This window comes from Brachyistius frenatus, unplaced genomic scaffold, assembly GCF_029030835.1.
Source record: "Brachyistius frenatus isolate BFR_SWC_R1_liver_20210118 unplaced genomic scaffold, ASM2903083v1 Contig_14, whole genome shotgun sequence".
NCBI classification, from domain to species: Eukaryota; Metazoa; Chordata; class Actinopteri; family Embiotocidae; genus Brachyistius; species Brachyistius frenatus.
Window position 1 is genome coordinate 4,698,935 of NW_027210613.1, and position 27,288 is coordinate 4,726,222.

At 39.5% G+C, this 27,288-nt stretch overlaps 1 protein-coding gene across 1 annotated transcript in view; it reads right to left on the reverse strand.

Annotated features, from left to right (window-relative positions):
• Positions 1–3,395: 3,395 nt before the first annotated feature.
• LOC138617885 (transmembrane protein 65-like) overlaps positions 3,396–27,288 on the reverse strand; it is a 41,118-nt gene continuing 17,225 nt past the window's right edge. The window contains exons 3-8 of the mRNA XM_069693226.1: positions 24,377–24,421; positions 20,446–20,513; positions 19,490–19,544; positions 13,629–13,671; positions 6,247–6,352; positions 3,396–5,499 (exon numbers count right to left, since the gene is read on the reverse strand). Coding sequence (XP_069549327.1) covers positions 5,350–5,499; positions 6,247–6,352; positions 13,629–13,671; positions 19,490–19,544; positions 20,446–20,513; positions 24,377–24,421 — 467 coding nt within the window. The 3' untranslated portion in view covers positions 3,396–5,349. The remainder of the gene's footprint in view (positions 5,500–6,246; positions 6,353–13,628; positions 13,672–19,489; positions 19,545–20,445; positions 20,514–24,376; positions 24,422–27,288) is intronic.

A 27,288-nucleotide genomic window follows, 5' to 3' on the forward strand; every position in this document is an offset into this window, starting at 1 on the left:
CAAAGGGGCTTTTGCTCCTTGCAGTCGAATATGCTGCCAATATTCAGTTTGCATTTACTACACATCATCTCTGCAAACGTTATTTCTATATTTTTATTAGCCTGTTAGACCTAAGAGCATAGAGTAAGATTACAATACTTGTAGCAACAAGCAACAGGTTTAATCTGACTTCAGTGAACTAATGTTAGCATCCCACAGAAATGTTTCTCTTCTGGTAAAAATCCTGTTTAACAAATTAAAACCTAATTCATGAAATCGGAAGATTTGAAAGACACCTTATAAACACCCACAGGGGTTTTCACATAATCTGCCTAATTACACCCCCTGTCAGGATTGTGTGTGTACAACGTTGTATGTGTGTACATTTATTAATGGACTCTGCTATTGTCTGTTAAATTAGCCTATTTTTTTTTTTTAATCTTAATTGTACATAGAGTTTGGGGACCTTACATAATTTACAGCGTCATCCAGCTGCAACCTCGAAAGACCTTGAATCAAGCAAAACTTTTTTACAGAAGTGGTTTACAAACCCAGGTCTCCATTGTAGCCAAGGGGAACTCTGCGGCGGATACAGAAAGGTTAGACCTTCTGCTATCATAAGAAAGGAATATCCAATGTATTTGATTTTGTCTGTAAAAAATATTTACTGGAAAACTAGGTGTCATATTACTAAGCAGTTTTAGATCCTACTTAGAAGACAGGGAGTACTTTACGCATCTGAGGGGACAAAAACAACATGCAAAGTTCCCCAAGGCTCCATTCTGGGGCCTCTTCTGTTCAACGCCTACTTTCTCCCACTAACTCAGATGATTTAAAACAACAAAATATGTTACCATAATTATGCAGACGGCACACACATTTACAAAACTGCATTACCAGTGGACTATATCGTATAAACTAAGTGCATGGAACAAATGAGTGATTGGATGTCCCAAAATTCTCCTCAATTAAACAGAGATAAAACTGAATAGTTACATTAAAACAATTAATGTCAGCCTACTATTGCCTGAAGAACATATCAAGGATTCAAGCAGGATTTGGAAAAACTTGTCCAAGTGTTTATCTTCAGTCAAGTTAAGGACTCTAATGCTGTGTTTAAAGGTCTCTAAAAAAAAAAAAAAAAAAAAAAATCGATCAAACAGCTGCAGCTGAAAGTAGATCCTATCACTACAGCTCTCATACTGTATCTTTACACCAATTTTCTGTCTTTCAAAGAATTGATTTCACAATACTTGTACTGCTGTTCCTTGATAAAGCACCGAATAGTTCAGGGCCAAAATAATTTCTTGATCTGCCACTACTTTAGAACCATCCAGACCCCCCAGGTTGTCTACAGGTCTGCTTTCTGTCCCCAGAGTCAAAACTAAACACGGGGAAGCAGCGTTCAGCTTTTATGGTCCACATAACTGATAACTGTATAAAACCTCCAGAGAGAGAACTGCTGGTCTGCTGCAACTCACATCTTTTAAACCAAGTCTGAAGACGTTTCTGTTTGCCTGTGCCTTTTTATCAAATCAAATCATCGCTCATTTCCTGCACTGTAACTTTTACTCATTTATTTCTAAGCTTTACTGTTGATTCCTATCTGGTGCTTTAAAATTACGTCTTAATGTCTATAGATTTTGAATTTATTTTGAAATTTGAATTTACACGTAAAAAAGATTGAAAAAAAAATGCGAGTTAAATCAATTTGACCTCAGACATAAACTAAAATTTAAGATCATAAAGGCTATTTTCTACTGGTTCCGTCTCCGACGCGGTGAATCGCCGACATAAAAGTCAACGCTTCGTTTCCCACCGCGGTCCTTCTCACCAGCGTCCCAGATCTATTTCTGACGGAAGCCGCTCGGAGACCGCGGCATACTCGAGTTGCTCTACTCGAACGGCCGGGCAGGAAGTTTGTCGAGAAAGCAAAATAAAACTCCGGGAAAATTTCCAACATAAAACACCCATGCACAAACTCTTGGTCGTAAAAAAAAAACAAAAAAAAAAAACTTGACTACATCGCCGTCTACCCACGCAGTGAAATCGTTTCACAATAAATAGGAGGATTCATGTTTTTAATGACTTAAACACTTTGTCTGTAAGGCTGCAGCACAAAGTAGGAAATTACAACAATAAACAAAGAAGGGGAAAAAAAAAAAAAAAAAAAAAAAAATGCCGTTCAATAACTTTACCCGCGATAGGAGCACAGAAATCAAGAAAACGTGACCAAATGAGGAAGGAAGATCAACAAGACAAAACGCTCCGCGTCCGACACGCGGCCGGTGGACCACGAAGCTGCGCAGAGGACGGAACAGAGCCGCGTCGCGCACACGACGTGACCGACACGTCTTCAGTGGAAAATGCGGGTAGCGTTGCAGAAAGAAGCTACCGGTAAAGTCCACACCAGGCCAGATGTTTACAGCTCGGTGGTAACTGTTTAATAAAAGAAGTTCAACATCACACACAAACGGGACTCCTTCACGCAACCGCCGTTTTTGTGTCTCCTGTAGGATTATAATCATGTTTGTATTATTTGAATTGTTCTCTTCTTTATACATATGTACTCAGCACTACTGTGGAACAGAAAAAGTACAAATGTATTTACTGAGCCTTGACAGATAGCAATAATGAACTATATCATAAACTGAAGCTATCTGTCACACATGATATTGCTGCTAAAACACAAGAGTACATGGGTTTTTAACCCATTATGGAGACTTTTCTTTTTCTCTGTGGATGTCTTGAAGAAAAAAAAAGTACAATTATTGTGATATTTTTGTGACTGTTTTGAGTTTGAAGGTATTCTGAGAACACAATTACCAGAAGATATCAAATAGGTCATTACGTATGCATGCATTTGCCTGCAGAAATGCTGTATTTAACACACTATGGTAGCAGCCCATGAACAATAATTGAATGTACTATTTCAGTCATCTTTGTACAACAATTCAAGATGCTCTATTAATGCAGAGCTTTTGTGAGCTTGTTTGCCTTCCTTCCAATAACACAAGTAGTGCAAAGTGCATCTGAAGATAACAGCTCCCGTATTGCAACGTTTTGACAATTAAGATTAGACAATTAAGACAATTTGAACTCGCGGACTCCACTCTGCAGTTGCGAGGTCACGTGCCAGTAGAGGGCGCTGTTTGCTTATCTGCAAAACATTTGCACAGCCACACAAAAACAGTCAATATTATTTTCATCTATTGATGTCCATCACGAGCTTTCTAAAAGGGAACACATGAGCTCACTTTGTGCTTTACTTAGACACCATGAAAATAAATAAAATCTTGTCTTTTGCATGTTAATCCAGCCTGAGTTATTTGTATTTAATCTTCAGTATGTCCTTTATTTATTTACCTCCAATGATTCACATCCGGCTGTAGTGCATAACCTTAGAACATACTCCATTTCTTTAATATTATTCTTACTTTTTATTAGCAGTGCATGCAAGGTGGAAATCAAGCAATCAGATCATAAATCCTAACTACATACATGTGTTCATTTCTTTGTACATTTTCTTCATTTTTATCACTCCTTACAAATCACCTGTTACCCACATGGTAAATAGCTAGAACAATTGTATACTGGGTAAGTCTCTTTTGTACGCGTGTCCAGAATAGGTTTAGTGCGTTTAATAATGGACCGTAACATAAAGCTGCAACATCCTTCCTGCTCTGAGAAAGCTGCTCAAAATATTCTCACAAAGTATGTGTTTTGTGCTGACGAGTAATTTCTATTCTTAACATTGTCCTTTGCGATAAAGAGAGTACACAGTGACAAGATACATGTAGTCTGAATATTATAACAAAAATAAATAAATTTTCTGGAAAAAAATTCTGCTTTGTTTCCTTTCATTTAAACTTTTATACAGATTTGACGCCATAAACAGTCTTCAGTGCGGCTGCTGAGATGAGAGGCCAACAAAACTAAAATCACCTTGCAGATTGCCTAGTTTGCATATCAAACAGAGAATAACTTAAATGAATAAAGAATGATTAAAGTTAGAAATTAAAGCTAGAGCGCTATCAGCCGCTAAAAGCTGAATACTCAACAGGTGACTATATTTGGGACTGTGGTAGCAGTTCTACTAGACTGAAAGAAAACAACAACCTCTTCTGCTTCTCTGCCAGTAGAGGGCAGTAGAAGAAGCATTATAACCGAGGTACAGGGGCAAATGTCGTTGTGAGTATGGGCAGTAACAGCTTTCTCACTGAAGTAAAGCAGGGCAACAATAATCTCATATCATGTCAAATAAAACTGAAAACTTCAGATCAGGAGCTATCTACCTGTGCAAGAGATGTGTTTGGCTCCAGGTACTTAATACAGAGCTGGAGGAGATTAATCGCAGAATATTAGAGGCAGAGGATCAGTGCAAATGGGACAAAGGTCTCAGGTGGGTCAGTGTTTATATTTCCAATGCATCTACCACAGCTATTCTCCATCACGTCATCCTCCGCCTCCGTGCAGATCCTCTCTTATTCAAACTCCTCTGGGAGATCTGTTGTGAATTTGACTGCTTTGGCAGTGCATATGAGCATATATGTTACTTATAATTGGAAAAAAAACAAAAAAAAAAAAACATGAAAAGAAGCAGCTATTGTATTACATTAGACCGCCTGCAAATGACTGGTTGTCATGGTATGCGGATGAGTAAGGACTTTCTTAGACATTAAACTCATCCAATATTAGACATGCTTGCAAAATTCCTCGATTCATCAAAAACTGATTAGCAAATACAGAAAAGTTCTTTAAAGCATGTCTTTTAACACTGAATCGAGCTATTAGCTTTGTTCTTTGTTCAGTCTTCCTCTTTTATCTAGATTTCTGATGGAAAATAAAATAAGATGTTTTTCTGAATGAGCTCCAATAGTGTTTTGTTGTCTGGCACAAGTTGCAAAATTTGTTGTGATAATTTAGAGAGCGCTCAGAGTGCCAGTTACCTTTCCTGTTATCTAACTCTTCAGCTTCAAAGTTTTCTATTTGTTCCGTTGAACGGACTCACAGCCGAGGGGACAAAGAGGCCACTGCAGTATGTGTTAGATAAATGAGTTTCAGCCAGTGTCGGTCAGTCAAGATGAGGTGAGGTTACGGTGCAATAGTTAGAAGCAGTCCAATCTTGTCTCTTCAAGAGATGACCGGTTTCCTGTGCTTCAGTTCAGAGTCTACCATCAAATATTATCTAAAATCCTCTTCAGAATACTTTTGATAGTTTGACTTGAGAGTCTTGCTAAGTGCCCGGTGATTAGTACGCATGAGCTTCACTGACATCTCCAAACACTCCAGTCCACGAGGCAAGACTCACATTAAGTCACGTATTCTAACGGATTCCAAATAGTATTTGTCTCCGGCACGTCGTGAGTTTCAGTTTTTGCTGCTCTCTGTTGGAGCGGGTGGTGACTGTGTTTTCTCCTTCACTTCCGTCTGGCCCGCTTTCTTCTTGTCGTCGTCCTTGAAGAAGAGAAGAGGAAACATACCGAGGATGCAGCCGATGCCCACGCCGATTGCTTTGCCCTGTGCACAGGAGGATGGAAGAAAGAGGGAAATCAGGACAAGAAAATCCACCACGTTACAAAGCAATCCACATGAAGACAAGCTTCAGCGTTACAGCTCTGTCGTTATTAATTAAATAAGAGTCCTTCTGTATATTTGACACATAAAAGACACAGATTTTCCTCTTTGGCCAGAGCTTTTAGATCAGTTTGGTGTAAATTCAGCAGTCAACAAGATGGCTTCATCATCATTTTATTGAATTAAATCTTTTAATGCCAGCACAAGCTGCAAACAATTTTGGAAACAAGCACTTTAAAAGTCTAAATACTGACACATGGATGTTTCATATTTTTGTTCACAAGGAGAGAAAAAAAAAAGTATTTCCTAACATGCTGGAACAGTTGGCGTGACCTTTAACGAATCCGCGAGGAGCCTATTCAGGAATGGACCAATCAATGAAGCTAATTACATTACACACCTCAGTAGTCATAGCATATTAAAGATCACTCAGGTCTAATTTTATTTCAGAGGGATTGAAAGGGCCACATCACAAACTTGTGTTTATGTTGTCCTGTCCTGGTTTGATGTTTAGGATTCCACAACGCAGTCAATATATCCCATGAAATCACTGTGCTGCAGGTTCATTAATTTCATCTGTGAAATTATGTTGTGCAAGACCCGCATTGGGGTCCAATTAGACTAGAGGAGAGGCAGAGAGAGGTCTAAAGCAAAGTCTGAGTCAACAGCTGTGGTCTTTTTCATACCCACCATGTGAGAGCTGACTCTGGTCTGCCACATATCAGCCTGTTTTGGGCTCAAATCAGGAATCTGCATTCCCAACCGAGACGCCAAGGCCTCCACATAACCTGCTAGCCTGAAGAGAGGGCGAGACAAATGGACGGGAAAAAGAAGTAGAGTAAACTGGACAACTTTACTTTGTAATGTTTAATTCAGACATTTCAAATATCCAACAGCCTGAAAGGTCAAAGGATATATTGTTCACAACTTGTGAAATAAAATGACTCACTCAGACAAATATGGTGCACACAAACTCACATCATATCAAAATTCTTTCTGTGAAGGCCTCAGGCTAATTCTGCAATTCATATCTCAATGTTTTCTTTGTTTGTTTTCCCATAATGGTCTCCTGTGAATGTTTTTCTCCATTACGTGTCATGATCCATTAATCCACGCATGGAACAACTCCTTCCTCACCCAGTGCAGAAAAGCAAACGACCAAAGTTATTGATCATAATGACAAAATTAATTGGCATTGATGTTCCAATCTGCATCATGTTGCTGCCATCTGCCATTAACTCAGCAGGATGTCAAATCTGAGCTCCAATAACAGAAAGAGAAACACAAGGAGCCTCCTCTGAGTGTAAATTAAATCATTTCCAGCACTCTTCATGGCTTTACACAGATGACAGAACAAAGACTGCAGCAGATAGAGGAAGTCTTCAAAGAGACACTTATCAATCATCCAAAACTTTCTTTTAATTTATATTTCAATTTTTAAGCTTGAAGTTTTGCCTGAAGTGGAGCTGTGAATGATACTTTATGTAGATGAAAAATTCTGTCACAGAAAAAATAACTTAAAACACAACTTTTTTTTCTGTGCCTCATAGAACATAGATAACAGCTGTTGCAGAAGCTGCAGAGTTGAAAGAGAAAAAAATATTAAAAGGAATTTGGCTTTAGGGAAGTCAACAGAAAATGGGTCATGTTTAAAAATATGTTAAACATGTCATAATGCCAAGATTTTACCCTCCAACAGCAGCTGATGATGAATGTAGACTGATTTTGAGTAAAATGCAATTTTCAACAGCATGCAAGTCTCATTTGTCTCTTGATTACAAATTTTTTAAACTCCTTCACTTTCTGCACACTTCATTGTGTTGTAGATTTAGTTTTACATCAATATATTCCCCCCTTAAATCTACCCTCAATAATCCATGACAAAATGACAAAGTGAAAACATGTCTTCTTAAAAATCGCCATTGTGGTCCCTTTGCCTCCTTATTGCTTTAATTATGAATTGAACAGAGTTTAGGAAGACTCGCAACTGTGTGTATGAAGGTCCCACAATTCACGCCACATGTCAGGACATAAACCGAGCCATAAAATCCCAGGTATCCTCTGTAAACCTAAATCTGGACAAGAGTATAAACCATTTCTAAAGCTCTAGTGTTCCCAGGAGCACACTGCCCTTAGTAATTTTAAAATTGAAGACATTTATTACCACCAGGACTCCTCATAGTGTCAGTAATCGTTACTGAACAAGAAGGTCTTTAGTCAGGGAGCTGATTAAGAACCAAATAACAGAGCTTCACAAGTGGAGAGAACCTGCCTGAAGGACGACCGTCTCAGCAGAACTCTATCAATCAGACCTTTATGGCAGAGCAGCTACACTGAGTAAAAGACACAGGACAGCCTAATGCCAACGCTAAATTGCATTTCAGAGACTCTGAGAGCGAAGGAAAGAAGGAGGAAACTGATTCCATAGTCATTCCATGTGACCAGTCCTAGGCTACCAGAGCACAGACACACAGTGCAGGGGAAACAGTTCGAATGTGAGAAAAAAGGTGAAGGTAATATGTTGACTCAGAGACTGGCTGTAATAAATCCTCACTTCACTGCACACACAAATAAGCTGCAGCTGGGGCTGTGGAGTTAGGTGAGCGATAAGTGGCACATAGCATATTTGAGAAAAAGATAGGCAAGCAGAGGAAGACTCTGTGTGTGTGTGTGTGTGTGTGTGTGTGTGTGTGTGTGTGTGTGTGTGTGTGTGTGTGTGTGTGTGTGTGTGTGTGTGTGTGTGTGTGTGTGTGTGTGTGTGTGTGTGGAAGCCCACAGCTTTTCATCACAGGAATAGGACAGGTTCTTTAATGTTCTTATCATGACAGATGATGAGCTACTGAGCCAATAAATCCAAAGTGATCATGAGGACAATAATTACTACTCTGGCAGATGAGTCTCTAGTTTCATGGTTAGATGAATTTATGTATGCATTCTGGCTCTATTCTGCTCACAAAATTAAGATAAAATTGAAGTAAGTGAGACATAAATGATGGAAGTCAGCGTACTACTTTGGTTAAATTGTTTTGTTTTCTCTCTGCTTTCATTAAATGCAAATTCATCACCAATCCAAATATTAACTCTGTTTATCCAAAGCTTTTAGAGTCATCTGGTACATGCCTCCATTGCAAAACAACACAGATGTTAAATTCAGTTGAAATATTTCACGTACTTGCAATGGCAGAAGGCAAAATAACTCCCGCATCAGAAAACAAAATACTGAAATGATGAAATCCACTGAAAGCAGAGGGAGCTAGCTGAGGCCTGGGACCAGCCATCAACATGAGACACTACGTTCATTGTGTGAGAGGCAGATATCAATCTAAAACACGAGCTGGCCACATCACAGGCGATAAAAACTCGGTTGAAATCTTTTATCAAATGGAAAATTCCATCTGAAGGAACTGAAGCCATTCACATTCATGAGGTTTCTCAGTTTGTGTTTTCTTTCTGGAAAAACTTAGGAATCTGTCAGCTTTCGAAAAGCATTTCCATAAAACGTAGCTACATGGAGAGTAGTGCTACGTTTAGCAGGAATAGCATCAAAATCAATGAGAAAGTTCCACTCAAAGGAACAAAGATGGAATTATGGTTAATGGCGCAGTTTAATACGGCGTGTTTCAAAGTGGGTGGGTGAGAATTAGAGAGTGATTATAGAGACAATCGTTCAGCCTGATAAACCCTGATTCAGCCAAACTTTAAACAAGCATCCACTGAGCTGAGGCTTCGCTGAGCAAAACACTTAGTCATTGCTGGTCTGTAACAAATACTGAGCTCTTAAAGTGAGAGTTCCCCTACGGAGATTAATGAAATGTTACGCTGTTGTTAATTCTGAAAAACCTTTGAGGTAAAAAACAGAGACATTTCAGTCAGTCATCCAATCATTCATTGCCTCTTTTTATAATACAAAGTCATGCAATAGGATTCAATTTATCCCAGCATGCAGTTGGTGTAATTAATACAGATACAATATCACAAAGCCCAATGACACAGCACACAGTGTGTAATGTAAATCACAGGAAGCTGAGGTAACCCACATGGTTCCATTTCCCTATAAATCGCTGTATCACGGCGAAGCGTGTAATAGACACGCCCATCCACAAAACCAGCTGCGCCTGGTGCTGTATCAGCGTGAGAATAACACACTTTGCGTTAGTGGACAGGTGTGTCTAACACACGCTTTGTTGTGATATGGGGTTGCACAGGGTGTCGTGTCAGAGTCAAGAATGCGGCTGGACATCCAAACTGGGTCTCCCTACTTTGTATCCCCTGCAGCTCAGTCACGGAAAGTTTTGTCCTGTTTTCCAGGCTGACTGTAATAATGTCTCAGTGGCGGCCTCGTCTGCCCCAGAAAACCGCTGATGCATTGTGTCTATAAGAAATGTGGACAGCAGACGAGGATAAACTGAGCAGCAGCATCAGTAATAACTGGCTTAATGGTCAGGATGACTCATGAGCTAAACGGTCTTCAGCGAGAAATGATGCATATTCGCCCGAGTATGAACTTACACATGATAAAATATGCACACACTAATGCATATGTGGATGTGGTTGCACAGACTGTTCAGCACAGATCAAACTCACACACAGCAGAGCTCAGTCACTGTCTCTTAAATGAGGAAAGCAGACGCTGAGTGGGAGGATTTACAAACAATCATTGCAACGTAGTGACTACATTACTGACGAAAGGGACTCTTGAGGAACATGCTGGGGTGACGGCCACATCTATTTGCGCTGTTCGATTAAATGACTGAGAAAATTAAGCTTTCACAGAAAAGCAGGATGACGATAACTAAGAGCTCCGGAGGATCAGCAGATGTACACAAACAGGGCCTCAGTCTGTATCCTACTGTACTAATTGTTCCTGTTCTCACCTGTGTTTCCTCCCTCTTCATCAACTCTCAGCACAGAAGCAGAAGTCAAATAAATGCTCTGCAGCAACTAGGAAATAGACACTGTTTGACTGCAATGAAATCTGGCTTCAATTTATTATTATACTTTTGATTTAATGTTTAAAATGATAATGACATGGTTACAGCTGTCTTCGACCTGTAGGTGTATACAATTATGAGTCCCAGCGTATCTGAAAACATCCAAAGGAATAGAAATTACAAGTGATGGAGGCAACCTGTTTGACAAGTGATTCTCCTGAAAAGGTTTCAGAGGGAAGGCCAACCACTGAAATCCAAGAATTGTGTAGAAAAGGTGGAAATCCACCAAATGGTTTACACTGACAAAAACTACAGTATATATTTACAAAATATATAGAGCATACTTATCTCCTCTGTGCTCCAACAAGTGGAATGTAAAATTACACCAACACATGCGCAAGACAGCTGTATGAAAACAAAATCGAGCCACTCTGACAGACAAACAGTGAATTTCTTGGAGCCTTTCCAGCAAATAGAAACTGAAGGAAGCTGAGGTTCACACTGAGCTCATTAGCGGGCTTTTAATCCATCTCTGGGGCTTTCCATTTGGCTCGTGTACGCAGGTGGAAACAACAGTAAAGAAACATCTTCGCATCCAAAAATTGGGTCTCTTTATCTTCATCCATGTGAACTGCAGTGTGATATGTTGAAAGTGGGAGTGTAATCTGAGCCAGTCAAAGGAAACAACCTTTAAAATACAGAAAAATGCAGGTACACCTAGAGGCTCATATTCAGGCACTTTGCCATTTGCTGTAAAGTAAATAACAGCAAAGAGTACTGAACATATCAAAGCTGCAACACAGTGCATTAATCAGGTAGTCAGTCAACAGAAAGTCTTTATTATGTATTTATTGTCAATGTATTTGTCTGTGTGTGTGTAAAAAAGCCAAAAAGTGGCATCATCTTACTGCATCAAATTTAAATAATATCTGGTTTATTAATTTATAGAATCATAAACGGAGGATTTCATCATCATCAATTAATGTTGGGCCTTAAGAAACCGTGACGGACATTTTTCTGTATTCTTATTTTACAATTTGATCAATTGAAAGATTAATCATGAAAGTAATCAGCAGATTATTCAACAGTGGATATATTAAAGGGGTTAAAGCCCTTTTGTCCACGTCAGTTAAATCTAAAGGCACAGGAATTCAACTTGTTTTAACTAAGCCATGCAGTTAGTATTTTATAAAAGCTTATGGAATAAATAGTGTCTAACCAGCTATTTACTATTAAAGTGGTTTACTTAAAACTAACTGGAAAACTGCAACAACTCAATAAACAAGGCTCTGTGATCTCCTCATCTGTCAGCCTCCGAATCAGAGCTCAACCACCACCTCAGAGAGAAGTCTTAAGGGCCTCAGCTCTCAACTGCCACTGAAGTGCCACCGACTCGCGGCGTAGTTTAGAGTCCAGGGTATATACGTGTGCACTTAAAGCCTTTTCTGTTTGAAACAAACATAAGCTATAATGCAAATGTTGCAGCGAAGGACACCTGCGGGAGCGCCACTGAGACTCCGACATCCTTCACCCTCAAAAGAGGAAATCTATCAAAATAATAAAAAGGAAAACCTTCTTGTCTGGTCCAATCGAGTCTCACCTTGACAAACTGGCGACAAGGGCTCGATTTTCCAACAATGATTGAGTGGCAATCATGAACGCACACACACAGAAGAAAAACTGTGTATGTCCACTGAGAGTGTTTACCTGGCCAGCAACAACTCGACTGATCCATCACACTGAAGCACTGCAAAGAAAACAGCATGTTCCACTTTCTCAGAGTGCCTTCCAAGTCTCCATCTCTATATGATTTCTATTTTAATGAAAGAGTAGTAATTTATTTAACCACCAAATTCAACCAACAGACTGTAGATGGTGATGAAGATTTAAAGCTTACGGTTGGTTAAGATAATGAAGCAGGTGAGGAAGCTAATTGAAGTCTGGTGCCAAAAGGAGGCTCTGAAGTGAATAACAGTCATCAATCAGCTGACTGAACCTTGTAACACATCACAATCACCTGAAAACATGCAGGACATCAGCTTCAAGTTGTCCTACAGCATTACTTGTTCACTGATCAAATTTGATCACCTGGTGTAAACAACTTTGACAGACAGTCTGTCCTGAGAGTCACTGTTTGCATTCACTTTTACTTCAATTCCATTCACCTTCTTTAGATTACATTTTGTAGGAAGGTTTAAACAAAACGCCTCTCAATGGTTTTGTTTTTCTTTGTTTCCATCAGTGGAAACAAGATAAAAAAAAAATATTACTGTTCACTGCTATAAAATGTTCAGTCTGTTTTACAACAGAGTTATTAGAACCTGAATAATATTATGTGAAATCACAATAACATCGTACTGTGTATCAAGTATGGTGAGAATATTGTATTGTGGAGCCTCTGATGATTCCCACCCCTAATAGTATTGCATGAATTGTAAATTATCCTAAAGACATGACAGGTTGCCAAAATGTGTTTGATCAGGCTGACCAGACTGAGACTGCTTACAGACCATAAATAAATAATGCTGGGCAAACTCTTTTTGACTTCCCCATTTATCCTGTTCAGACTGTTGAGATCTGATCAAAGCACACTGCCTAAATTAGTCTTTTCTGATTCATGGCAGCTTCCCTTTTCATGCTTCACACAGCCGCGGTCTTATTTCCTTTGGGACTCAGATCTCTGGTGGCTGTACTCCTCTTTCTCCCTCGCCGCTCACGCTTATCTTCCTCTGGGCTAAATTCCGTAATTAACATTCAATACTAAGCAAATTAATGACTTAGTCTTCCCTACATGACAGTGGAAATGGGATGCAAACCTTTACTTTCATAAGGTCATTTAAAAAGAGCCTCTGTTTATTAGAATGTGAGTGTATCTGAGTGGGAAAAAAACACAGCTGGAGTAATATCCTAAAATGGGATGTACACTTTTATATTCTTCTAGTTTTTTCTTAACATTTTGTCATATAAGTAAATAAAGAAAGGTATTAATACTAAAGTACACTAAACTGTTGAAACACCTGTCCTCATGATTTGCAGAAACTCTATGAATACCAATTAGCCCTGTGTGTGTGTGTGTGTGTGTGTGTGTGTGTGTGTGTGTGTGTGTGTGTGTGTGTGTGTGTGTACGTGTGAAATTCTTACCCCAGTCCTGCCAGATCAGATACCAGGTTGCCAAGGGCTGCAGCTGCAGAAAATGTGTGAATAAAAAGAGACATGATTACAAAAGGGATTTGGAAAAGAGAGGTTTGTGCTGAACACCACCAAAAGGCACAGGTGTTTTTTTGTCATGTGAAAGAAAAAAAAAGACGACACTTTTTTCCGCCTGCCACTATCTGAGTGGTCTGATATGAATCGGAGTCCTCTTCCAGCAGATAGTGTGGTATCCTTCATATTAACCGACTACTAAATCTAGTACAATGAATATTAATACACCTACGTTTCACAATTGTAATGGATGACAGAGAAGAACCCGACAAGTGGGATAATAGTCGTAATTATTTGTGTTAACCTTTTATGTGTAATTTGTCTCATGCATCGTGACAATTAAAAACAATATTTACTGAAAAACAACTGGTGAGAAATCTGAGAAACTGAATTTGGGTGAAGTGTAGCTACAGTTCACTGAAAACACTGACACCTCGTGCGTCCTCTTCTAACTGAAACAACTTTAAGAAAGAATGTATCTCTAACTGAGGGTGAGCTGGAGGTCAGGACCTGGAGATATACCAGCACTTCAATTATCCTCATTCACCTTCCTCTTCTTTACTTTGGTGCTTGAGGATATTACTTCATAGTACTGGGGTGGTCACTTGCAAGAGAGCAAGACACAGCAAGTTTGGACTAGTAACAATTGGAAATGAACCATAAATTGTAAAATCCATGTAGAAATATAAAAGACAACACAGAGCAAATATGTGAAGGTATTTTTGTGTCTTTATTATGCAAGCAAAAAACAAAAAAAAACCCAGTTCTAATAGCAAATTTCTTGCACTGCAATACAAAAAAATCAGTTTGTAAGTGTCAGGAGTTCAGTTTTGTCCTCCATTTTGCCCCCGATCACCTCTCCTCCTGTGTCCCCTGTCTTTGCCTGTGGCCATGCCACTCACCTCCCGTGGCCACGCCCCTCACCAGTCCCAGCAGATGCAGCCACTCACCCCTGATCACCACCTGCAGGTGTGCTGCATCTCCCTGATCACCTCCCCAGACTATATGTAACCTGCCCCTGCACAACTCTGGTTGTTGGTTCATTTTTTGTTAGCCACCCGTCCGTCTTCCATCTGCTCCCCGTCAGCTCTCTGTCAGTCCTGTTCCCGTTCCTCCGGCCTCTGTGTCTCCTGCGGAAATCCCCGTCAAAATCACCAGTCGGTTGAGTTGCCCTCCCGACTGGACGTAAAGTGGACACGCTCGGTGCCACTTTTTGGTTTGTAGTTTTTTTGTTTGTTTTTTGGGACAATAAAGACAGTATTTTTGGAACTTATACCTCGAGTCTGTGTGCTTGCATTTGGGTCCTGGAAAAATACTCCACCACATAACAGTAAGTAAAAATATATAAACTGAGAATTAAATTATTTGTGTTGCAAACAAATTTGCTCTTACAGTTTTGTTAGTTTAGGTCACAGAATTGAGAATTTTGCTTATGAAACTGGACTTTTTGGCTGCAAATTGAAAACTTTTGCAGTTGGATGTAGTGGAGATGGGAGTTTTTATTGGTGGATTCACTCAGACCCACATAGTATGGCTGCTGTAACACAAATCTGCCACATCCAACTCAACTCGTAGGTTTTTGACTTGAAAGCAAACGTTTTTGATTTGAGAGCAAAGATTTCAACTTGCAGCCAAAAAGTCTAGTTTCATAAGTAAAATTCTTAATTCTAAAAACTAACAAAATGTAAGAGCAAATTTGTTTTCAATACAAATAATTTAATTCTCAGTTTATATATCTTTATTTACAAACTAGATTTTTAACTGCAGCGCGAGAAATTTGCTCTTAAAACTGTTTTTTTTTTCTTGCATAACAAAGACACAGAAATACCTTCATACAAATATGGGTCAGTATTTTTTTTCCACAGGATATGATGGATGACCGCAGTGCATTCTGGACTCATTAAAGATGCAGATGCACCACAAAAGGGCACATCGCTGTTGACTTGCTTCCTGAGTCTAATAACATCACGGGAATAATTAGAGCAGCGGAGCGGCACTTCACAAAGAGGCCAAGGAGAATGTGGGAATGCTGAAATAACTAATGAAACGGGAGCAGGGAGACCCGAGTGTCATTATCCCTGAACATTTCCTGGTCTCGGCCACTAGGTGGAGCAGTGCTGGTGATTAGAGGACCATGAGGTGGAGAAGTTCATCTAATCTGCTTGTTGTGTTTCTTGAGTGTTACTGCAGCAGTGGCTCTGAGGAGTGGAAATAAAATCTGTGCTTGGCTTGTGTTCTCTCAGTTGTCCATGACCCTGAGTTCAGAGAATTGCTGCAGCAGCACAGAAGTCCTCAGGGGGGGGTAGACACAAACCAACCAGCAGTACCATCACCGCTAAGGCACAAACTTCATCTAACTCTGGCAGGAGGTCTAAAGGGCTTCCATCCGATCTCTAAAATGCTGGAGAAACAAGGTTGCAAAGAATACATAATGTGCCCACAGAAGCATCCAAAATGTCGTCACACATCTGAACAAGCCCCCCCCACATGACCCACATTTAGCAGCAGAGAGGAGTTCAGATAAGACTAACGAGCTGCAGCCTTATCATGGATGTCAGTGTGTGATGTACTCTGGTTCTCAGCCTCTGACCCTGACCGCACTGAAGAGACACTCACTTCCCTGCTGGAGCAAAGCATCATTATTACTAAGATGGTTTGTCTGTATTTGGTTCAAATCAAGCATCTTGGTCTGTTGCTCTGCGAGAAAGCTCTTCGAATGTCATCAAGATTTCAGAGTGGAAGGAACAAGACGGGCAACTGGAAGAAAAGTTTGCAAGTTTCTAATTCCTGACCAAGCAGTCAGTGCCAAAACACAAAGAGCAGATTTGGGTGTCTGGCAATTTTCAGCAGAAATGTGTGCACTGGACAGCATCCCAGTCTGACTGTAGGGCAGTGAATAAGATGTGCAAAATATGTTCTTCCTGAAGAGAAACAAGCCGTAAATGTTAATATGATTCAGGTGAGACTGAAGATGAAATAAAATGTCATGTTTCATTGTTAATTATATTTTGACAATTTAACTTTATTAAATTAAATTTAAATGTATGCACTCAAAATAGTGAGTGTTAGTGCACAAGTACACCATTTGGAACACAGCATGTGAGTCTGTGGGGGTGGACATTGGGATTGGGCCACTGAGTGGCTGCCGGGTGGGATAGATTAGGGATGTGAGAGCAGGTGAGGTGGGTGTGAAAGGAAGGAGACTAGTCATAGGGGGAAAGAGAGACACCGGAGACCTTTGGTGGGTGGAGGGAGTGACACTGGGAACAACTGAATAATTGAAAAGCAGACGACTAAGGCTTTGACAGAGTGACTATTCTGCATGTGATAGTTGGAGCTGTGCAAAGGCTTCAAGTACAGCAGGAGAAGTGTCAAATCTGGTAAAGCCTGGAAATATTTAATCTGTCTGATGTCTTAACGCAATAAGCTCCTAAAAGTTAGGAGACGAATTAAAAACAGGGTAAAGCAATAAAACACTGAGAATGGAATAAATCTGATGTTGTAACTCGTGTGGACCCGGGGCAGGCAGCCGTCTCTGCAGAACATGGAGATTTTGGAACTCAATCACCTTAGTAGTAATCTTTAATGGATATAATCCTATTTGAGAGTTTTCGCACCATTAACTTGGTTTAAATTACGTAATTAGGCCAAATCAGCAGTGAAACATTTACAGCCTCAATCTTCATTGAGCAAGCTGAGACACATGTGCCTCCTAGAAAATGACTGGTGGTCTTGACTACAGACTTGGCACTAGTGCTAAATCACTCCGGACTGGGTTAGATAGCTGCAGCCTCTTGATTTGCACTCTTCAGGATGTCCCCATTCTGGCAGGAAAGAGTAAATGGAGTCTGAGTGATAGAAAGTGGTTTGGAGCCCTGCTTGAGGAAAGAACAGAAGTTTTTCTGTCTGCTTCTCTTCTCTCGGTGGATGTGTGGGCTCCTGTGTAGCTGTACAGTTTTTTCCAAACCACTAATTTAAGGACGGTATCTGCAGCTTCGGCTCGCGGTGAAACCTGGATTCTAAAATATCGACGTACAAAGATAACAAGCTCTGCCTGTCAAAGTACAAGTAGCCTGTCTAAAAATGAATTTTACACTTTCTGCTGGACCTGATCAACCTTTTCTCTATAAATCCCACCATGCCTGAAATTGCTCTTTCGTTTTAATCAAAATCTCAATCATCCATTTTTCGTGAAGTTTTCAGAGAAAATGAGCAAATGCATATTTAGACTGAAAAACTGGTTGGAGGTATAAATCTATCGGAGATGGTTTGACAAAATATAAAAGTGAAAATTCAAATGCCTCTTCTCTAACCCTGATACATCAATGTCTCTTTGCTTTAATCTGAAACGGTCAAGTGTTTCTCATCCTGTCATATCTCGGGAATAGAGAACGCTTCAGGCCTCTGGCTCCTCTGCTCTCTTTCAACATCAGCTTTAACTCCTCTGAGTCTTTCAGACAGATCAGTTTCCTCAGTCTGTTTGATGTTTAAGGACTCAAGCTAAAAACGACAACCACAAAAAAAACCTGCTGTCACCATCGGCGGTAATCAGAAGAGGAAAGGTAAAAGTGTCAGGAAGAGTAGAAATGGGAATGTCCGTTGCCTTCAAACTCCTCTTTTTCCCTTTTGTTTCTGAACACCACTGACAACAACCAAGCAAAAGGAGCTCGCCTTAACGAAGTGGAAAAGAAAGTCATTCCGATTACTAGATGTACAGTATTAGCCTCGTTCATTCAAATACTGACTGAGTGATGGGGATGATTCTGGTTACAGGATTTGCCAAGATATTCCCATATTCTGCCATTTGTTCATGTTTCTCCTGCCGTCACTGTATATGAAGACAGATTTCATACTAGACCAGAGTCTAACATCAGTGAGCTCCTCCTCTCAAAGCCTCTGCGTGCATTGAGCCGGTGGAAATGTCAGCATAGTGTATCTTTGAGATACACTGAATAGAAGCGAGTGATAACATAAAAATGCAAATGTAACTCTTTGAGCTGAATGGATATTACTACGCCCATTCAGTCTTCGAGAGAAGAGTATTACCATATTTATGAAATTTTCATCATCTAGGCCAGTCTCTCTTCCTCTGCTCTTTCCTCACTTTATTGTTACCATGATTATCATATTTTTAATTAGTGTCACAGCAGTGGCCATATTGTGAGTTTATAATGAAACTCCATAACGAGTTAGTGTATTCTGTCAACACTGACACTGACGATGCCTTTTTTTTTTTTTTTCTATTTTGGGAATTGGGAGTCTGGCATCATTTAGCATGTCTTCACTCTAATTAGGATGAAGAAAGGAAGCAATACGTCCAGTCTGGGTCACTAAAATTAATTTCTGATATTAAACTTAGTCTGGGAGTAAATACTGTCAAATATACCTTCAACGTTTTCCCCAAAACCTCCTAATAAATAAAAGGATTCAGTTATTTTGACTTTTTAGGTGCATGCACATATACTGGAAACACATACAGTAGATTGTATGAGACAGATGCCAAGTCAAATTGAAAAAATAAAAGCCTGTACTTCATGTCAAAACAATCATGTAGCACATATTAAGAAGCAGAATTCACTAAATTTGCTTTGCAGCATTAACCATTAAACATGGATGTTTCTTTTGTTGTCAGTGTAGGTACAGTATCTCTACCAAAGTGCAATAATCCTCAATTCAAGTTTTATGTTATTCCTAAAACTACAGAGAATTGATATAATGAATACCATCTACAACTATAAAACAAAAATCAAGGATGTTTTCAAAAAAAAGTTCAAATTCAGATCACGAGCTTCTCTGACCTGCCATAGTTGAAATCCCGAGGACCACGCCGATGGATAACTCAATCTGTGTGCCCTGCAGAAAACACACACAGACACATCTTAGTTTAAAAAAGCAAAATAGCTTGCAGGGAAATAAATTAATTTAGTTTGCTGCAAGTTCTTCTATGGGTTATGACACATAACAGTATCTGTTCAAAGAGATATTCAAAGAGAAGTACAAAAATGACCTGTTTATTGGAGTTAATCTTCAAATCTTTTGTGCCTTGTTGTCGCGGTAACAGCTAAGCAGTGGCTGACAATGTATAACCCGCAATACCATTAAGTCCACAGTAATATTTTGTCTCATTAGAATGGCGGCAGCTCTCTCTCCTCTTTACTGCCCAACTCAAAGGTCATATCCATCCCAAAGCTATTCAACTTGTCAATTGTAGCCTCAGTCTATATATAACCTTTAAAAAAATTACATTTTAGGACAGAAGCTTTCAGTCTTTTGGTTTATGGTTTCCTGTCTTTAGTGTAGACTGAATGGACAGTGACCTGGGTCCTTCATGGTAAAGTAGTTACCTTCAGTCTCTAGACAGAAATAATATGTGGACAGCTCTGGAAAAACTCACAGACAGACCTTTGGGTTTACATTTCATTATTTTGCTCTGCAAGGATTTCTTTGAACCACTTCACAAAGACTTAATAACGAGTAGCATGGTTTTGGCAAAGAAAAAAGTGAAAAGACAGAGAAGAGGACACGGAGAAACAAAGATAAAAGAGACGGCAAAATGAGAGAAAATAACATAATAACAAATAATAATCGAGCAAACAATTTTACTTTCTCGTTCTCCCTCTTCGCTTCCATCAGCAGTGAGTATATACCATTTTCTTTGTGTACAATGCTCCGTGCTGAAATCAAACTCCTAACATCAGAGCGTTCATATCCCCACAGAACTGCAGGGGACCACAGCAGTGAGGCTAACACTTACAGCAAGAATCATGATGCAGTTGTCGAGGAATCCAAACCCAACGAAGGGGAGAGCATTGTGCAGCAGAACTGGAAAATAAACAGAAAAGAACAAATCACCAACAGACAAAATAAACAGTATACAGATCATTAATAAACTACAATTCATCACAGATAATTGAGCTTTGCAGAGCAGAACTTCAACAAAAGAAGCACAAACACGAGTATGAGCACATTACACTCGACACAAGCTCCTCTGGGACAAGAGAAATTAATTATATGACGCTGCTGTTGTTGGAGATGACATAAATATTGATTAATAATGAACACAACTCAAGTTATTCATTCATATATGTTTTTAGTGATGCAAGGGCCACAAGATGAAGAACACAATTTCCAATTTCCTTAACTTGTAAGCTCAGTATGATGTAAAACAGTAAAAGTTAGTAAACATGACATAAAATACGAAACTAAGAACTGATTTCATATTACAGTTTTACAGTGCCAAGTGAAATTCAGTTCAAGTAACGAATATTAGTAAATCATAGTACCATAAGTAAGGCGGTAAGTTATCTTGTTTTTGTACAAAGTCAAGGCCACTGGTGCAATTACCACCTCGCAGCCCGGAAGCAGCAAAATTTGATCTTCAAAATAAAAAAGTAAAGAGCATCATTAATATCAAGCAACCCCATTTGAAGTGATACATTAATGTGATTGTGCCTTGACACACAGATGCAGTGTGTGTGTGTGTGTGAGAGTGAGAGTGATTGTTTTAATAATACAGACAGTTTGATGAACTGGTGGTGCTGTGAAAGTGAACTTTAAAATGTCACCCACTGCCCCAGGAAAGTTTATTCTATTAGAAGTTCAGGCAAAGTTCATTTTAGTTTAAGTAACAGACCTGCAGAAAAAGTTCATGCTTGAGGCAGTCAGCGATCACCGCAACAGTAGAAGCCCTAATTCTGCTGCAGCTCTCCTTCAGCACATGGTGGACTTTCAATCCTGCTGTGTGAGCCTCAACACACAAAACACCTACTCACTCCACTCTTGAACACACCACACACCACACCAGAGGCAATGTCGATGGTCAAATGTGAGCTGAAATGGAACCACAAGAGCACTCCATCTCTCAGAGCACAGACTTACAGAATGAAATGCTGTTTTTTTTTGTTTTTTTCTCAACAGAGGTAAAAACCAAAACATGTCAATAAAAAGCTCAGCAATTGGTAAACACTTTGTGTCTGATCTCTCTAGTATGCTTTCATATACTGGAAAGCATCACTGACAAGTGCATGACTAGAACCGTAAACTCTGAAACTGTGCAACCAGCTATTACAACAGGGAACACCAGTATCCACACATGTTTACATTATAAGTACCCATTATCTCCACAGCCATTTCAGGGTACGTTAACATGTTTTAAAGCCGTTGAGGACAAAATGTCTTTCACTGTTTTAAACCAAATATGGCACAGGTCAGAGAGGGACGTTTAAAATCTAGTCCTCTGGCTATGTAAGTTCTAATTACTGCAGTTTCTCTGGTGGTAAATAAAATGAATTGGTTATTGTTTGGGGGAACATTTGGCAGTGCTGGTGGGGACATTTTTATAAAAAAAAAAAAAAAATTGAGGGAAATTAGGACTTTATTTTCCGCTACGATGATATGAACTGATTTCAGTCAATTTGAGCTTTCCCGAGTACCACCATCAGGCTTAACTTCTCAGTATTCCTGACTCCCGACCATGCCTCATCTCCCTCGCCTCAGTCCCTGCTCACTCACTACAGCTGGAGACCTCTTTCAACATGCCCACCTCTGCACCACTCTGCTCATTACCATATTTTCAATCTGGACTACATTTCGAGGCTCCTCTTATCCCTTTATCCAATCATTCTGCGATGTCTTGTATTTAACACCTTTAACTGCTTCCCTGCCTCCATAGTGCGTCTGAATTTGGGTTCAACAGCTGAGCCCTTAACAGGGTTTCACATGTCATCCCAGGAGTTTCACATAGGTAACTGTATGTGTTTCACATGGGAATATGCAAATTTCACGTACAATCCCATGGGTTTCGCATGAGATTTGAAGGACTTCACATAATAATCCCATGGGAATCTAAATGGGCTTCACACATTAAAATGTTACAAAACAATTTTTTTTTCCCCATGGGAAATATACGTTTCACATGGCACAGGTCAGAGAGGGACGTTTACAATCTAGTCCTCTGGCCATGTAAGTTCTAATTACTGCAGTTTCTCTTAAATATTTCACGTTTTCAACATGTTTTCAGATTTCAAGTTTAACATGTACAAAATCAAATGTGTATCTGGTCACGTGCAAAAAACACATGAAATTCACGTGTTTCTTTTGTCAGCGGGAGCACTAAAAAGTGGAGTCTAAAAATTGTTGCGGAGTTATTGCTCATATTTTAAGTGTCAAACTCAAGTGGTGTAAGTTTATGTGTTTATTTATCTTTTTGAGTAATCACATTAACTAATATCTATGAAATTTATTGTAGTAAAATAATAAACCAGAGATTAGACAATTTCTTTGGTATACTTCAGCATTTCCATCCGCTCAATTTTGCCTAGAAGAAGCTTAAGGATTTCATCATCATGCATTAGTCATCACATTAATTATTTCATGATATTCAGGTCATGGTGTTATGGTTCAAGTACTGAATAGATTCTATTCTTACTGTGATGAAAAAAACAAAGATAAAGATAAGGTTTTCCAAAGATAAACAACTCCTGTAACTCCAAATGGGGAAAAGTGAGGTAACAATGTGCACACAACACAAGGACTAGCTGTGCTGATGGAAATAATGATGACAATTGTGTGTGACACTGTTGCTTCAGGCAACGGAGTCAGTGTTTCCCTTTAAGTTTCACTCAACTGTGTTATCTTTACTGAGGAGTCAAAGCAAGAAAAGCTGCATGAACAACAACATGAAAACAGCAGAACTCTAGAGGAGAGGACACGTTTCTCACATGAAGTCTTCTGTTTTTGCTCATTGTCACAACGACCCCTCTCTTAAATATACACCGTGAGAAAGACGGACATATAGACCAGCAGAGGATGATATGAACCACATCAGGTTAACCAGCAGGCTTTCCAACCTCTCAGCAGAAAGAGAGGGCATGAGGAAGCTGAGGTCATATCGCTAACTGAGCGCCACAGAGTGAGGAACGCCTGCACGAACATTTAGGTGCGCATGCGCAGGTGGATTACATGACCTTCCGTGTGTGAGAAAAACAGCTCTGTACTGAACCTCATTAGGTTGGTACCTACGACAAACTCACATCAAAAGATCTCCAGACAGCAAGGAAACGAAATATCCAACCATGTTATCCATAATCTAGATTGTGAATTAGATTATATCTTCCTGCTTTATTATTAAAGCAGGAATTGTATTATATATGTTTATTTTAAACGAACATGTATTGACATTTTTCTCATCTTTGCTTTTCTCTGTATTTAGCTAAATATGAAGTGCTTTGTGTCACTAAGTAACATGACTATACATTTACAGTTTGTCATATTTGCACATCTTCCTCTATTATCAACACTCAGATTCAGATTTGAATGATTTTTATTACTCATATAATCCTCGGCTTGTTTGAGACATCGGGGATGTTAGACAGGTCGACATACAGTACAGATTTTCCTTTGGGGAGAGTCTGGAAACAACATATTAGCGAACCACAAGATCCTACTAATTAATGTTAATTATGACAGGTCGTCATTAATCGTCCTGCTTGATTGATGGTTAAATGAGGGATGTAATTCCAGTTTGCAAGATTGCTTAATAAGCATTAATAAGATTAATAAGCAACTCTCAAATACAAACTGTATTTCATCATGTACTCATGATGTGCATGAAGAAAAAGGATAAGATATACACGGAACACATCAAAGTGTTGAATCTGCGAAGAGTAAAACAAAATACTTCTTACCATATCTGTACTGGGCTGCAGTTGGTGGAGCAATTACCAGCTGCCCTGAAAGAGAACCGAAAAAATTATTATAAAAGCATCTGAATCCCCACTGGCCTGAAATGTTATGGAGGGGGAAAGTCAGAATAAATGTCAGACATTTAAATGGCAAAGCCTTTCAATCAGAACTTTTCAACAGAGAGAAAAACAAAAGAAGGAAAAGGGCGGAAACAAAGGGAGAATTTTTTTGCAACTTGACAGGAGAGATGAAAGGGAGTCAGAGTAGGGGGTGAGGAAGAGGAGGAAACAACATCTCTCTCAGTGCCACTGCCCCTGAGACAAGAAGGATGAGGACAAAAGTGACGTCAAATGATAATTCTGCTGTCAATCAGGCTTCAGAGGAGGCTTGCCAGCACACTGATTATACTGTATGTGGAGTGTGTGTGTGTGTGTGTGTGTGTGTGTGTGTGTGTGTGTGTGTGAGTAAGTGAGTGACAGAGAGAGACAGCGGGAGAGAGTGAGTGAGTGAGTGTGTGTGTGTGTGTGTGGGGGGGGGGGCAAACAGGTACACAGAGAAGACGATAGAAGGTGTGAGATACGTTTGCTGCCTTCATAGCAACAGATTTTAAGTGATAACATCTGACACGACCTGGATAGAAAAACAATTACTTTACTGAGACATAATTACATTTTAGATACGCTGTGACACTAATGTTAAATAGAAACTGAAGTTAAATATCTGTAACCTCCATCTGGGATGAGAGATTGCAGAATAAAATAAGTGTCAGGTTGGATTTGTCACATTCACATAACAGCAACTGAACTGTCAAGTAACACGACGACCTGCTGTAAAACCAGAGATAATTACATTGGTTTTAAAGCTGAACACACAAGACAAGATCATTTCCTTTGCCGTTTCTGTGAAATTGGATTGATGGCCAAAAGGTCAGTGGAAATGTCCGACCACATAATGAAGTCTGTACCATCACTTCCAGGTGTTACTGCACCACTGCACAGTTTAACCAGGCAGGAGCAGGGTTCACTTACTAGTGACGAAGGTGACTGATTTCCCAACAGTCTGTTTGAATGACTGATACACCTGAGATACAACAATGCACTCCCTCATACATCGTCTCTACTGGCCCCGTTTCAAATTGGGTGAGAGAGCAAACGACAAAATTCTAATTTGTTTTCGGGAATAAAAATCTACTACTCTTGAGAATCAAGTCCGGTAAACGCTCAGGTGTTTAAAATAATGCTTCTGTTTTTTATTTTTTTATTTTCTTACATCTTCAATACAGCATGGATTAAGCAATTTATGTTGGGAGCAGATCCAGCTTATCAATGTAAAATTCAAACATCGCAAAAACATCTGTTGCTTTCCTCTATCCCGTCTGTTTTTCATTACCGATTTCCACCTCTGTGCTTCTTCCTGTCCTCTCAGGACTCGGTGTTCGATTACGAGCCTCGTAAAACAGCCTTCAGTTCAGCCCCCGCCTCATGTTGCTCGCACAATGATGAACAATTGTTCACCTGAATGACGGTCGCTTCACAAACACAGTATGTTCATCATCAGTGCTCATACGCAGACACACACAGATCTGTCACTGCCTCCAGCTTCTGCAGCTGCTTGTGCATAATGAAATATTATTTAACTCCCCTTTGAGCATTGTTATAGCTACTATCTCATTTCACAGGAAACTCCTCTTACCTCCACGAGTATAAACTATCCGTCTACAAGACAGGAAGAAAACTGGCAGTGATGAAGATCCTATTCACAGAGGATGAATTGCCTCAAGCCAGAAACAATTTATTTTCATTTATCACTGATTCAAGGGTTGTTTAAAGATTTAATTAGAGACTTTTAATGATCCTCTTATGATCAGCAGTAAGGCATTATTGCCAGAATACCTGCTACATCATCTTTTCTCACTAAAACATTCATTGCAATATCTGATGCTGAATTATTCTCAGCTATCACTTACCTTGTTGTCAATATAGTTGTAATTACTGACAACTTAAAACTCACTTTTTGTCTTTAAATATTTTACAAAGCAGTGTTTATAAGGAAGTGGAAAAATTCATAAAACTCTCTCTTCATCTTGGTGAGCGACAGCCAGTGTCAGATGGGAGAATCCCACATAAATCAAACTTGTGAAGGTCAGCTGAATTAGTCATCTACTGAAGGGAGGGCAGCGGTGTCAAATCATGTGCTGTGACGGATCCCAGAGTGCATACGGTAGGCTCTGTCTCAGGATTCACTCCTGTGGGTTCTTCTGCCTTCTGTGCTGCTTTTTCTACAGCCTCTAACCGTATAATTATCTCGTAACCCTTTCACGTATAGAGGTCACTACAGTGGACAGCTATTCAAATGTTGTTTTCTTGTATGTGCATGGGTTTTGATGGCAAAGTTGCACATCAGCCTCGTATGGGATGATGCAATAGCGTTCACTGTAGTGGCTGATGTGCAACTATGCCATCAAAACCCATGCACATACAAGAAAACAACATTAGAATAGCTGTCCACTGTAGTGACCTCTATACAGGAAAGGGTTAAAATAAATAAACTCATCTTGCCAGTGTTTTGGATAAGCCCTCTTCCTATTGACACAATTGGGATCCTTTTCATATTCACCACATTTATTATTCTCACCGATTCAAACTGGATTATTTTGGTGCATTAACATAAAACATGAGCAAAAAGTGTAACTAATCACTAAAATATTCAGCTGTAGTAGTTTTTTTGTTGTAATAAAAACCTGCTTACTCTTAGCTATCACACAACTTGGCTACAATACACATGTGGCTGCCAATTTAAAGCTGTATAATAATATTCATCATGATTGAGAAATACTAAACTTCAGGTTTGAATATTAAAACCGGCTCACAGTGACGCAACTGTGGAAGAAAGCAGATGTTTTCCTTTTATAGGT